The 13,675-nt window shown below is 40.6% G+C and overlaps 2 protein-coding genes across 2 annotated transcripts in view; one reads left to right on the top strand and one right to left on the bottom strand.

The window, feature by feature from the left end:
• qrsl1 (glutaminyl-tRNA amidotransferase subunit QRSL1) overlaps nucleotides 1–4,152 on the bottom strand; it is a 44,575-nt gene extending 40,423 nt beyond the window's left edge. The window contains exon 1 of the mRNA XM_039747877.1: nucleotides 4,047–4,152. Within this exon, the coding sequence (XP_039603811.1) occupies nucleotides 4,047–4,070 (24 nt within the window). The 5' untranslated portion in view covers nucleotides 4,071–4,152. The remainder of the gene's footprint in view (nucleotides 1–4,046) is intronic.
• A 76-nt stretch (nucleotides 4,153–4,228) lies between these two features.
• Nucleotides 4,229–13,675, top strand: part of rtn4ip1 (reticulon 4 interacting protein 1) — a 44,394-nt gene continuing 34,947 nt past the window's right edge. Inside the window, exons 1-3 of the mRNA XM_039747875.1 lie at nucleotides 4,229–4,881; nucleotides 5,418–5,569; nucleotides 8,780–8,848. Of these exons, the coding sequence (XP_039603809.1) occupies nucleotides 4,581–4,881; nucleotides 5,418–5,569; nucleotides 8,780–8,848 (522 nt within the window). The 5' untranslated portion in view covers nucleotides 4,229–4,580. The remainder of the gene's footprint in view (nucleotides 4,882–5,417; nucleotides 5,570–8,779; nucleotides 8,849–13,675) is intronic.

Genomic DNA, 13,675 nt, shown 5'->3' with positions numbered 1-13,675 from the left:
TACCATGAATATTTTGTGCTGCCAGCGGACTGTTGGAAATAATAATCCATGTTGAATATTTACATTGATGGTTAAGTGTTAACAAATCAAATTCCATGTTATTTATTTTTTGTTTGCTACACATAAAGTAATTTAACGTTCCAAAACACAGTTCTCCCTATTGCTAGCATTTTAAAGTTTGTTAGTTTTTGTTTTAATGTTCTATTTTAAGTATTAATGTAACATTTTGTAGATGGTGTTCACAGACCACGAGCAGTTGAAAGACCTTAATACAGGAGAACTCCATTTAACTAATTAGGTACCGATACTTCTAAAACTAATTGGCTGCACCAGTGATAGTTTAGGTGTGTGTCATGCTTGGGCAATCAACTATGTTGTGTTTAATAACCTTTAGTTCAATTTGTATGCATGTCTTTTCAATTGTTTTCTAATCACTGTCAAAAAAGACTAAATTAAATCAACTGTGATTCAATGTTGTTCAATGTTAAAAATAAAAACATTAAAAAATCCAACTAAAGTAAATACTCTTTTATAGGCACTAAAATAAAACTCAGGCATTTGTCTGAAAAGAATGACTGTGGGGAAAATATGTAAGTAATAAAACAATTACAAAGCACAACTCAATCAAGTAAAAGCAACAAGTACAAGTGTTTGCACCAAAGACACTTCATGAAAATCATTTTTCCCCAATTAACCCACTTTTATTTTAATAGTTTACACAGTTGTAGTCAATGCCATTATGCAAATGAAATTAAATTGGCTATGATCTTTCAGAAGCACTGGACAAAAGGGGAGAACCAACTTGTATCAGAATTCACTTACAGACATACCGGACCCCACTATTACATGGTCAGCGCTTAATTGCCAAGTATCATAGCCTGCATGTACAAGAGGAACAGTACTATGCAGACATGGGGGGAAAAAAAAATGTTCAAGCTCTACATTGGTTGTGCCTGTGCCGGGATTAAAATACAGGACCCTGGAACTGTAAGGTAACTGATGCCACTTGAATGAAAAACAAATGCTTTGCCTCAAACTTTATAGTCACTGACACCAATCAGTAACTCTTGATGGAGGCTTTGGATTTTCTTATTTACACAGAGAAAAGATATTCTGGTAAATTTCAGATGGCATTTCGTTGCAACAGTTATCAGTTATGTCTTCAATACAGGTGAGTGGGACAATTTTAGGAAAGCTCAGGCAATGACACTGCTTCTATCACCATGCTTCTCAATGAAATGACAACCATGAAGCACATGACAGCCAATGGTCTCAATCTGTATACTCACTGCACAGAGAAATGAAACAAAGAATGTGGAATTTTTCTAAAATGCTTAAGTGCAGCATATATGCACAGAAGTAAATGTTGGCTTTATAACAAAAAAAGTGTCTTTTCACAGTCTAAATATTATCAAAATACACAGAACAAACAGCAATTTGTCTATAAACGTCTTGGAGGCCATGGGTGGCTTCAAGTCCACTAATGTTGCTCCAAACATCATGAACATGAAACTGACAAAGCAGATTATCTCTAATATCTGCCAAATACAAAGTGCACATCATCGAATTCAGGAACATTTAACACCCATAACTGCCAAGACAATGGGCACGTAGCACTGTTACAAGTAACACCATGATGTCTTACTATTGAATAGCCCGTTGTCATATAATTGTAATGGTTTGTAGTTATTGGGCGACAGCATTTGTTGCAGGACTTTGTGTTTATGGACCTCTTACGGTCATAAGTTATTTTTTTGATTTTTGAGAAAGACATCATAACACTGACTGCAGAAGACAACAGATTTGCTTCTGTGGCCTCTAAATAATGAGAATTTAAAACCATATATAACATCACCACACAAGACTTCAATACATGAGTTTGTCAAACCATTACATTATTTTTCACAAAGTAACCGATACAATTTTAAATTAGAAGTTAACACAGCTGTGCAGTGGTATGCTCTTTTGTTTAATAGGTCTGGGAATCCTTGCCTTGGTGGGCTTTGCATGTTCTCCTTTCTCAGTATCCACTTGCATACTAATATTGTATATGGAGGAGTGAAGATTCTAAATGTTTCTGGTATTATTTTGTATGCGTGCACATAAGTATGCCCTAAAATGAAATGGTACCCCATGTAGTTCATACAGCTCTTAAACACCACTAGTTTGCATGTTGTCACAACTGATCCACAGAGGAGGTCATGTCTGTTGTGTTATGTACCAACCAAGCAGACAAAGATAATAAAAACTGTTCTGCCACAGTACTGTTCACAGCTTAGCATTTAACACTTGTAATGGATGGACTGGCAGCCCAGTTGGGATGGATCTTGTTCCTTACATAGCTTGGAGGACAGTATAAGATGGTTAGGAAAAAAGGCATGTCATTCCCTGTCTCGGGCAAAAAGCTGGCATAGAGTGGCACAATGTCAGGTAGGACACTGGGACTGGAATCCCAGCTACAATGATGGGAAACTTGTTACCTGGCCTGGAGGCCAAAACAGGTAGTTGAGGGACAGCGAGAGACTAGCTTCCATACCCAGGTTGTTTCCAGTACACTGAGGGACAGCATCCCTTTTGGCGTGACCCAGACTGGCTGCCAACATGGCAGAATGGGAATTGTTCTATATAGGTTCCCTGTGGCTGCAGGGTGGTTTTGCAATCCGCCTGATCTGAAATTATTTGCTGGAATTAATGCTTTGGCAAATGAAGTACTCCCAGATGAGGTTTAAAAGGAAGCTCTCCACATTGCCCAGACATGTTGGAGTTGTGAGAGGAGAAGGAAAATGCCTGCTTGGAAGTGAATGGGGAGGAAAAAAAAAAAAAAAAAAGATAAAGCAAATTCTGTTAGACACCGCTTAGCAACTGGAGTTTGTAATTTGGAACTGGAAGACCCCAGTATTGATGTGTTGTAAGCACCACTTCTTCCATACTGATCTTCAGTACAGGTACCCTGCAGTGTTGAGTGCAGAGTCTTCCGTTGTATTCCTTGTTTACCAAATAGCCAAACAAATCCCCAGTTTCATCAGAACATTTGATGATGATGCTACCATCATTGGACTGACCATCAACAATAATGAAACTGCTTACAGAGAACAGATTTGCCTACTTAGACAGTGGTGTAAAGACAACAATCTCCCAACTGCCTTTGTTCATAGGCATCATGAAGCAAACCACACTCATCTTTATTGGAGGGGATGTTTTGAGGGTCAGCAGCTTTAAACTTCTTTGTGCTACAATCACCAATAACCTGAAGTGGGCAGAGTGTATCTCAGCTATATTCAAAGCAGCTCCCCTACTACTTTACTTCCTTAGCTTCAAATCAGAGGCAGGTGAAGGCAGCACAGAAGAATGCAGGCACACATTCCCCTTTTGTTCAGGATATGTGCATCACATGCTGCCATATCAAATTAAACTGTGGTCATCCTGCGCGGTCACCTTTTTTCCTTTGCTTTGACATACGATACAAGGCTAATAGCACTCACACCATCACATTCAGAGGCAGTTTCTGCCCCTGTTTTAAAGTGACGACCACATTGCTCAACGCACCTTTGAGTACAGTATTCCTTTCGCATATATAGTTTGTTGTTCAAGCTAATTGTAAAGTGTACATTACACGTTAGAGCATCTAACACTACGAATCTGGTCAAACTACCAAGGCATTTAGTTGAAGCACAAACCTCGACAACCTTTAAGATGTATGTGGAGAAGATAGTGGGCCATATTAGCTAAACAAACGAGCCTAATGGACTGAATGGTCTCCTCTAATTTGTCAGAAAGGTGCCTGGTAGGTTTTAATTACAATAAAAATTCTCACTTGCATGTCTCCTCAGGACAGTTACAATAATACAATACCAACAATCAATATATATAATAAAGTGATACTTTTAATATCACTCGAAATGATACATTCAGATACAAACTCCATAATGAAATGTTAGTACGACTATAAAAGAAGCGTTTTCCTATAACGTAGGTCTCTTAGTATTTTGAAAGGTTCTTTAACTTTCTCACAATCTTCTCATTTACTTTTATAAAAACATACTCACTTCTCGCAGCGTTAAACCCAACATGACAGAAACTTCTCTGCGACCAAAATAAACCTTTCAACCTTCAGATGCGTGTTTCATGGAAGCTGACATATTGTTTTCAAATACCAACTCCTCAACATAAAATATTTTTATTCGCTACCTACTTTGGCACGTTAATGCATTCGTTGTTTCAATTGGCTAAAAGCGAATGAACCGGGAGAAGGCGGGGCGTGACGCGGAAAGTGTTCAGTAAAAGGGTTAGTCAAAGGTATCAAGCGGGTGAAGCAAAAATGCAATTTCGTGTATTTTATGGTGGTTTTCCTAATTCTCTGCAAAGTATTTGCAAAATGTTCACGAAACTTTAACGTTTTATTTGTAAACGCGGGCAATTTTTGAAAACGTACTATTTTGTTAAAGTAGGACACGATCTCGATTGCAGTGGTATAGTAAACAGGCTAATTTCGCACTGATTCCTGAACTATTTCTGTGAAGGTATCCCTCAAATCAAGTTTCACCAGAGTAATTTCTGTAGGATTAAAACTGCTGGGCAGCATGTTGTGTCCTATTAAAAGATCTGCATGCCTAAAAGAGCCGGTTACTTTCTGCCTTACAGCCTGGCTTCAGTTGTGTAAAACAAGAAAATTAAATGCGCTTGATAGTAGACACTGCAGAATGTTCAGCACTTCTACCCAATTGAGAACCGTCATGCCAGCCTGGGTCATCGACAAGTACGGCAAGAACGATGTGCTGAGATTCACCACCAACGCCTCGTTCCCCATTATTGACTACCCTAACGAAGTTATGGTCAAAGTGCACGCAGCCAGTCTGAATCCCATTGACATTACTATGAGAAGTAAGTCATGTCGGACGATGGGCTTGTGGTGGTCTTTAGTCCGAGCTTAAGCCAGTGAATCTTATTGCTTCAGTTTTCTTAGAGGTTAAAAACAGATTTGTAGAGATAAATAGTTATTTATATCTGTATCTTAACTTAAAAGTTTTTAAGTACATTTGACAAGTGTGTTAGTCCAAGAATGGTTGTTTTCCTGTACAGTATATAAATATATATGTATTGCCTTTATTAGTGTTCTGAAATACGACAGGGCAACAGATTTAAATATCAGCTGTTACTTTTGAATCCTTAAAAAGTCTTACACCATCTGGATCTTGCAGTTTTTCAGTCTGAGTTTACAACCAGAAACATGTATTAGCAGTTTTCATCTTATATCAAACGTTAGGATTATCTTTTTAATCAGAGTAATTAATGACATAATTTGAAGCTAATGATATTTTTGGAGGGGCAAGTAGGTTTCAGGTATCATACTACCAGAAAAATTTGTATTTTTCATCTTTGTTAATTTGTATACATAATTCCTGAATTGTATTTTTTAGATGGCTATGGCACAGTTGCACTGAATATAAGAAGAGACCCACTGAACATTAAGAGCACAGGGAATGAATTCCCTTTAATTCTTGGACGGGATGTGTCTGGAGTTATTATGGAATGTGGGTTAGACATTAGTTATTACAAGCCTGGTGATGAGGTAAAGTGATTTTTGAAAGCAATATGCTATACTTGTAGTTGTTTTTACAAGATAGTTTTTGCTTACCACCCAATGAAGAAACAAATTTGATTTTAACTTAATATGTTTTTGTCCAGTGAAGAACAATTATGTTTCCAAAGAATATAATATTCATTACAGCAGGTGCATTACTCTCTCTCTCTCTCTCTCTCTCTCTCTCTCTCTATATATATATATATATATATATATATATATATATATATATATATATATATATATATTAATTCATTCAATTTCATTTATTTTTGGATTACGCTCATCCAGAAGGTTTTCAGGTAAAATGTGTAATATGCAAGTATAAAGTTTACAAAGTACTAAGTGAAAAATTCGTACACATAAATACACCAATTTGTTAAAACATACACAAAACAAGCTAGAAGCTTATTAACAAACAACAACATCTATACTTTTATTATGGGATCCGGTGATGCATTTGCACTCTGTCCAGTGTTTGTGTCAGGGTAATCTGTTGGTATTCTGTTTCTATACTTCTGACTTTGTACTTTTAGTGTTTTGCATTTTTTACAGTAGATGAGATTTAATAAATGTTTAATTTTTCAAGCCAATAAATGCAACTCTGTGCTTTTTCTAGAAATAATGTAATGCTAAGGATGCTACGAAACTAGACATAATTATAACTTCATTTATCTGGAAGTTAAGGCATCCACACATTCAGAAGATGACTCGACAAAGATCTAAAGCAGAAGGTGGCTTGGTACAAACTTACTTTCAATTTTATTACTGAATGGCAAATACAGTATACACATAATATAGATCTCATAATTGGCACAAATTAATGGATTTACACCAGCCTGGTTAGCAATGAAATTCAATCCCACTATACTTCTTTATACACCCTGCTTTGTGCAACAGTTAATAAGCCTGTCATCCATCAATTATTCTGAATATGGAACCAATGCAGGTCACACTTCAAGGCAGAGTGGCAAGTTTCAGTTTTTTTCAGACCTACACAGTATTTAATCTTTGGCAGATGTTCGGGATTAAGATAGATAACATATTTGTATCTTAATTAATTGAATAATTATGTTTCAAATTTTACTTTGCAGCAAAACAATTTTTTCCACTATTTTCAAATTAGAAGTTTTGTTAAAAGAAACCTGCACTAATTTTCCTCACCTCCCATCCATTTCTATGATCAGAGGAAATACTGATCTGTCTTGAAGACTCGGACAACATCTCAACAATACATAAAAACATCTTAAAAGTCTCTTCCTTTCAAAGATGGTAGGGTACAGTGGGAAAAGAGCCTTTCAATTAAAATCTCAGAAAAGGAGCAGAAGACAGCCAAAAAAAAAACCAAAAAAACAAAACGCACTCTCACTCTATGTGCGCAAAGCATTTAATAATTCAACTTAAAAATCTTTCATCGAACACACATATCTTGTTAAGAATTGTCCAAAATATATCCAGGGCAAGATCCATCTCCAGCCTCACTTGGCCACATGTTTTGGGAGTGTACTAAATTAACATCATTCTTGACAAAAACCTTTGAATGTCTATTGGACAGCCTTGGCGTCATTTACGGTTGTATCTGGTATACTTCCAGATGGGCTTAAAGGACAACTTGATTGTAATTGCCTCTGCCACACTACTAGCACGTAGACTTCTGTATAACTGGAAGGATCCCAACCCACCTTTTATAACTCGGTGGGTAACTGACGTTCTGTAGTATTTGACATTGGGAAAAATCAAATTCTTGTTCAGATAATCTGACCAAAACATTTTTAAAAAATAGCAGGACTTAATAAATTTTTTTTTTTTATATTTTTATTTTTTTATTAATTTTATTACAATCCATACAAAGCAATCAAGTTTTTACAAAAAGAAGAATTGAGTTACGAACAGATCGATCCCCACCCCTGAGAGAGAGAGCAAGCAAAACGCGTAAAATTTAAGACTTGTAAACATAACTAAATTAATAAATTCTCTGTGCTTTATAAACTTATTTTAAAATATTACTGCTTAGATCCTGCCATGTTTTGAAAAAAGTCTGTACGGATCCTCTAACTGAGTATTTTATATTTTTCCAATTTCAAATAATATAACACATCAGTTTCCCACTGACTTAAAGAGGAGAGTTTGGTTCTTCCAGTTTATCAGAATAAGCCTGCGTGCAAAAGTGTAGTGAATGCAATCACAATTTGTTTGTCTTTCTCCACTTTAAGCCCTCTGGAAGACCCCAAACACAGCTGTTAATGGGTTAGAAGGGATTGTGAGTCCAAGGCTGTCTGACAGGTAATTAAAATTTTTGTCCAGAATGATGTTAATTTGGTGCAGGCCCAGAACATGTGACCCAGTGAGGCTGGGACTTGGTTGCAACGCTCGCAGGTTGGATCCTGCCCTGGAAACATTTTGAGAGCGTTTTAGTCAAGACAGATGTGCTCATATATAATTTTAAGTTGTATAATTGTATGCTTTATGCATATGGAGCTCGAGTGAATTCTCTGCATTGCTACTTTCCACTCCTTTTCTGATATAATAATTGAGAGATCTTTTTCCCAGTGACCTCTTGGATCTCTGAAAGGGAGGGATTGTACGATGATTTTATATATTGTAGAGATGGAGTCTAATTCCTTGAGATTGAGCAATATTTTTCCAGCGTGGATGAGGAAAATCTGGAAGGTTCTGTTTAACAAAGTTCCTAAAATTTTTACAATACGCTTTCAGTTAGGGAGAAAAAAGATGTTTACCTTTTATTTTATTAATTTTTTTCTGCTTTGCTTTTGGCTCTTCTCTCCTTCTCTTTGGTGGGGTTGAATTCCTGCTTTGCTAGATTTTGAAGTTATTTGTTCTATTATAATAATATTATATTGCAAATGTTATGTGCTTGACTGTATACTACTGTATATTTGTCGAAATTAATTTATTAAACTTTTAAAAAATGGTCACAGCCTTTTTTAAGCACTAGTTACAGTGTTGAAGATTATTTTTATCAAAAATGCATTTAAATTTTAATGAAATTATAGTTTATAATAAAAGAGGATGCATGTATTTCTATAATTTAGTACAAATACAGTAAATAACACCAACCTCTTCATGATTTATAATTACAGTACTATGTTTACAATTAAATAGCAGTTTTACTACATGCCATTTGAATGTATGTAAAGGCAACCGAATGTATAAATACTTTGTTTTTTAACATCATAGGTGTGGGCTGCTGTTCCTCCCTGGAAACAAGGAACCTTTGCAGAGTTTGTTGTGCTATCAGCAAATGAGGTATTGTTATGGTCTTGAAACCTTTCATTAGTGTGACGACTGTTTCATTTTGCTTTCGCCTGGAGGTTGGAGTTCGAAGTTGTGGGTAGATTTTAAGGGAGCATGTTGCCCTCACTTTATGAGAAACGGGTGCTGGTGTGCATGCAAAGTGTTGTTAGAGAGGGAGGTTTGGGATTGGAGCAGACAAATGGGCACCTCAATTGTCCCCTTTTCAGAACACATTAATATGACATCCCTCACATCATTTGATATCCACTTTATGGGTTGAAACTCACAAGTTGAAATTATTAGGCGGGGGTTCTGCATAGCATATGCGGGCAGCATTTCCTTTTCTTTTGTTCTGTTTTTCATTTTTTCTACCAATTCCATTTTTGTTAGTTAATTGTAGACTTAATATATAGTGCTATTGGGATTTAATAATTTTGCCATTATATTTCTGTTATGTAAATGTTTGTTACATGAAAAATGCTCAATGACAAATTCAGCATTTTGAGCGCATTTAATTTTGCCTTTGAAATATGTTCCATTATGACATTCCAATATCCACTGAATGTGTATTGTAGATTTGTTATTTAATTTTACTGTTTGAAAAGGGGCATACTTCACTCTGGCTGTCAGCGAACTTACTTCTTGATCCTGTTAGTCACAGGACATAAATGAGATTTAAGAGTGGATTTTACTGCTAGTTAACTGGACAGGTTTCTAAATACTGTATCATTATCTACATAAAGGATTTGCCTTATGTCTGCTGTGATTGTGTGGTGCCCATATTCAGCATTTCAGATTGAAGGTGTTTGTGAAGTTCAAAAACAAAAGGATTTGTGTATAGATTATGACAGGAAACATTCAAAGCTGTAATATTAATGTCAGATATTGTACCTGAGAATTACAGACAATAAAAATCTGTGCAACTGGATGCCCTAGCCTATCATCTCAGATGTCCCCCCACTCAAATGAACAGAATTCTTAAAAAAAAGAGGTTGCTGCTGTGTAGGCACAACTTGCCACTCAGCACCCATGGCTGTCATGGTAGGCAGAATCCATTAAACTGTCCACATTGATATCACCAAAAGTAATCAAATTAAAACTACAAAAATTAGCTTTTATTATATATTATTTTGGTTAACCATTTCTTGATGAATGTTTTACTAGTGTCACACGTGTGCATGGGAAGCAGCTGAAGGGCTTAGGAAATACTGTTTATACATCTGCCCAGGGGCGGGGTGCACTGGCGCTCTTTCTGAGTTCTCTGCAGGTCTTACCGGAAATCCCACCAGGAGCCGCCATTTCCAGGAAGGACACATCACCCAAGAATGAGGTCACGGCCCCAAGAATGAGGTCACTTCGGTTCCGGCCCCAAGGATGATGTCACTTCCAGTTCCGGCCCAGAGGGCGACATCATTTCCGCCCTCTGTGCTATAAAGCTCACTGCCTTTGCTTAGGCAGGCAGTTCTGTTTTGGACTCTGTTGTGTAAACAACTGTTACAATGCCTCAAAGACTTTTGCAGCGGAAACCGTAATAAGCGGGTGGCTGCCCCAAACCTTTCGCGTCTCTGGTCTCCACTTATTACAGTGGCGTAGTCGGCAGGATGGTGTCCCGATGAACCGGGACACGAACTATCCGGAACCAGGTGGGTGAGTACGGGGCGAGTTTCAGGGCGGGAGCGCCAGAGGGTCAGGAAGGGCGGTGCAGGCTCTGCTCCATGAGCATAACCGGGGGACCACCCATCTCGTGGAGAAGGTAGGGGACCCACAGGCGTGGGCTGGCTTCTGGGGAACACACACGAGTGGCTCAGTATGCTCTCCTTGGCAGGAAAGCCGAGCTGCCCATCGGGACCAAGGTCCCAGTTAGCGATGGGTTGTCCCCAGGCGGCAGGTGAAGGAAATCATAAACTGGGAGTTTAACCCAAGCAAAGGGCTGTCAGAGCAGGCTATGGCTCTCTGGCAACAGGTGGGTGAGTGGCTACGGCCATTGAGTTAACCCCTTACAAATAGTGCAGCAAGTGGCCTGTTTTCTGCTGCTAAAAGACTACCCCAGGAATTTGCCCAGCCGGCCTGGGGAATTCCATTCTATGGACGAGCTGCTGCAGCTCTTGCAAACCCAGAGGCGGCTGTGAAACCTGGGAGGGCAGAACAGCGCTCTGTGGACTACCGGGAGCTATGTCCACTAAAGCAGTCCCTTCCACGCATTCCAGAGCTGTTCGAAGTCGCCGGGCCGTCTGGCTTGCGACCTGTCGAGGAACAAGGCGGACCGTAGGGGACAATGGCGGGGTTGTTTGTGTGCCCTTAGCAATCCCTGGCGGATAAACATACGGGGAGCTTCTTATTAATGGACATAAGATAACAGCGCTGTTCGATTCCGGCAGTAGCGTGTCTGTCGTTGCTCGCCGTTTTATTCTACCGCAACAGTGGATTAAGAAGACCAGTCTAAAATGTATACGGAGATATCCGCATACAATACCGCCCGGTGTTACGTATGTCTCGGAGGAACCCTTCGACAGCTTACCGTGGCGGTGCATCCGGATCCTCCGTTTCCGTAATCCTCGGGCGAGACTGGTCTGATAGTAACGGCGGTAGTTTAGAAAGCATTCCCGAAAACTTATGGCCTCGTTATAGATGACAACGATTCATCTCAAGTTGCTTCCACACCGTGTAATCAGCCGACAGGGAGTGGGGCGGTAGGCCAAGAGAGTGCGAAGACACTCCCGGACCGTCGCGGGCTACTACGTCATCCACTAAGCGCCCGGCAGCGAGGAGGAATCTCCGCCCCTTGAGGTCAGACCGGACCCGCTCTCTGAGTTGCACTTTCAGTTTAGAGCGACGCCGGCTTCTTTCAAGAGAACAGTGGAATGGCGACTCTCTGAAACACATAAAGAATGCAGTGGTTCTCGTTAACGCCAGCGCGCATTTGCCCATGCCACAGGGACCTCACTTTGTCGTTGATAATGATTTGTTGTATCGGGTGCTGAACATGAGGGAAGGTCGGAAGTTGTTGCTAATCCCGCGGACCTACGGCGGCAGGTTTGCGAGTTAGCACACTCCCACCTTCTTGGAGGCCATCTCGGCTCCGATAAAACATTAGAGCGAATTAAGCTCCGTTTTTCTGGCGGGGATTAATGAGGAGGTTAGCGCTTTGCATTTCCTGTCCGGAATGTCAACTGCGGCAAATTCCTAGGAGGACCGTGCTCCTCTGGTTCCCCTTCCCCTTATTGACGTTCCTTTGATAGGATTGGGGTTGACATAGTAGGACCCTAGAACCCTCAGCCGAGGATATAAATATATACTGTCCTCGTGGATTATGCTACCCGATTCCCTGAAGCCGTTCCGTTGCTCGGCTACCACAAAAATATTGCACGGGAACTAGTAGGAGTCTTTTCGCGTAGGCATTCCTAGAAGTCCTGACGGACCAAGGCGCCTTTTACCTCGGAAGCGTTCAAGGAGACTGCCAAGTTACTGAAAATAAAGCATTTAAAGACCTCGGTGTATCATCCTCAAACCGATGGCCTAGTGGAGAGATTTAATCAAACTCTCAAGCAAATGCTACGTAAGGTAGTCAGCAAGGATGGGAGGATTGGGACCAACTCCTCCCCTTGTCCTCTTTGCATACGGGAAGTTCCTCAAGCCTCTCGGGGTTCTCTCCATTTGAATTACTGTACGGAAGACAACCCGGGGTTTTTGGATATTTTAAAGAGAGGGCTGGGAAGGGAGGCACAGCCCTCCACTAATATTTTGGAATATATAGCCCAATTGCGCGTAGATTTGATGCAATAAGACCGATTCTAAAAGTCATATAGAGGAGGCAATCAGCACAGGCCGCCTTTATGACCGTGCACGACTCTCCGGGAGTTCCAACCGGGGATCGCGTCATGGTATTGGTACCAACTTCTCACTCTAAACTGCTGCCCATTGGCTAGGCCCCTCTGAAATTAAGGAAAGGAAGGGATTGGTTGACTATTTGGTGAAACAGCCCAATCGCCGACCAGCTGGCGAATATATCATGTAAACCTGCTGAAACCGTGGAAGGAGAGGGTCGATCCCTCCTCCGGACAGCCCTGCTCTCTCTCGCGAAGTAAGTTCCCTTAATTTCGCGAGCAGCTATCCCCAGGCAGAAACAAGAGCTCGAAGCAGCTATCCGCTCTGTCCCAGAGGTGGTAAGTGAAAAACCCGGTCGGACCTCTCTGATTGCGCATGACATATTGACTGACCCGGGGGTGATCGTCCGTGGCGACCCTACAGACTCCGGAGGCAAAGAAAGTAGAAGTGGAACTGGAAATCAAGCGAATGCTGGCACTAGGAGTGTCGAGGAAAGTAGTAGTCCCTGGTCCAGTCCCATCGTCTTGATTGCTAAGCCTGGCGGCAGTTGGAGGTTTTGCAATGACTTCCGTCGGCAACCAAGTTTCCAGATTTGATGCTTATCCCATGCCTCGCGTGGATGACCTCCTCGAGACTGGGACCAGCCAAATTCTTGACTACACTTGACATGACAAAGGGGTACTGGCAGGTTCCTTTAGCGAGTCCGAAGGAAAAACGCGTTTAGCACTCCTAGCGGACACTGGCAGTATCGTGTCCTTCCATTGGGTTACACGGGCCTGCGACTTTTCAGCGTCTGGTGGACAAAGTGCTCCGGCCCCATAACTCGTTCTGTGCTGCCTATCTGGATGGCGTTGTCATCTATTCCAGCACCTGGAAGGAACACATACAGCAGGTCACAGCAGTATTACGGACACTGGGAGAGGCGGGCTCGAATCAACCCCAAGAAATGTTTCTTTGGATTGAGGAAGCCAAATATTTGGGCTACCTAGTGGGCGGGGTACTGTGAGGCCACAG

The sequence above is a fragment of the Polypterus senegalus genome, chromosome 3 (assembly GCF_016835505.1).
Source record: "Polypterus senegalus isolate Bchr_013 chromosome 3, ASM1683550v1, whole genome shotgun sequence".
NCBI classification, from domain to species: Eukaryota; Metazoa; Chordata; class Cladistia; order Polypteriformes; family Polypteridae; genus Polypterus; species Polypterus senegalus.
Note: the sequence above shows the minus strand (reverse complement) of the source record. Positions and strands in the feature narration are given on the sequence as shown.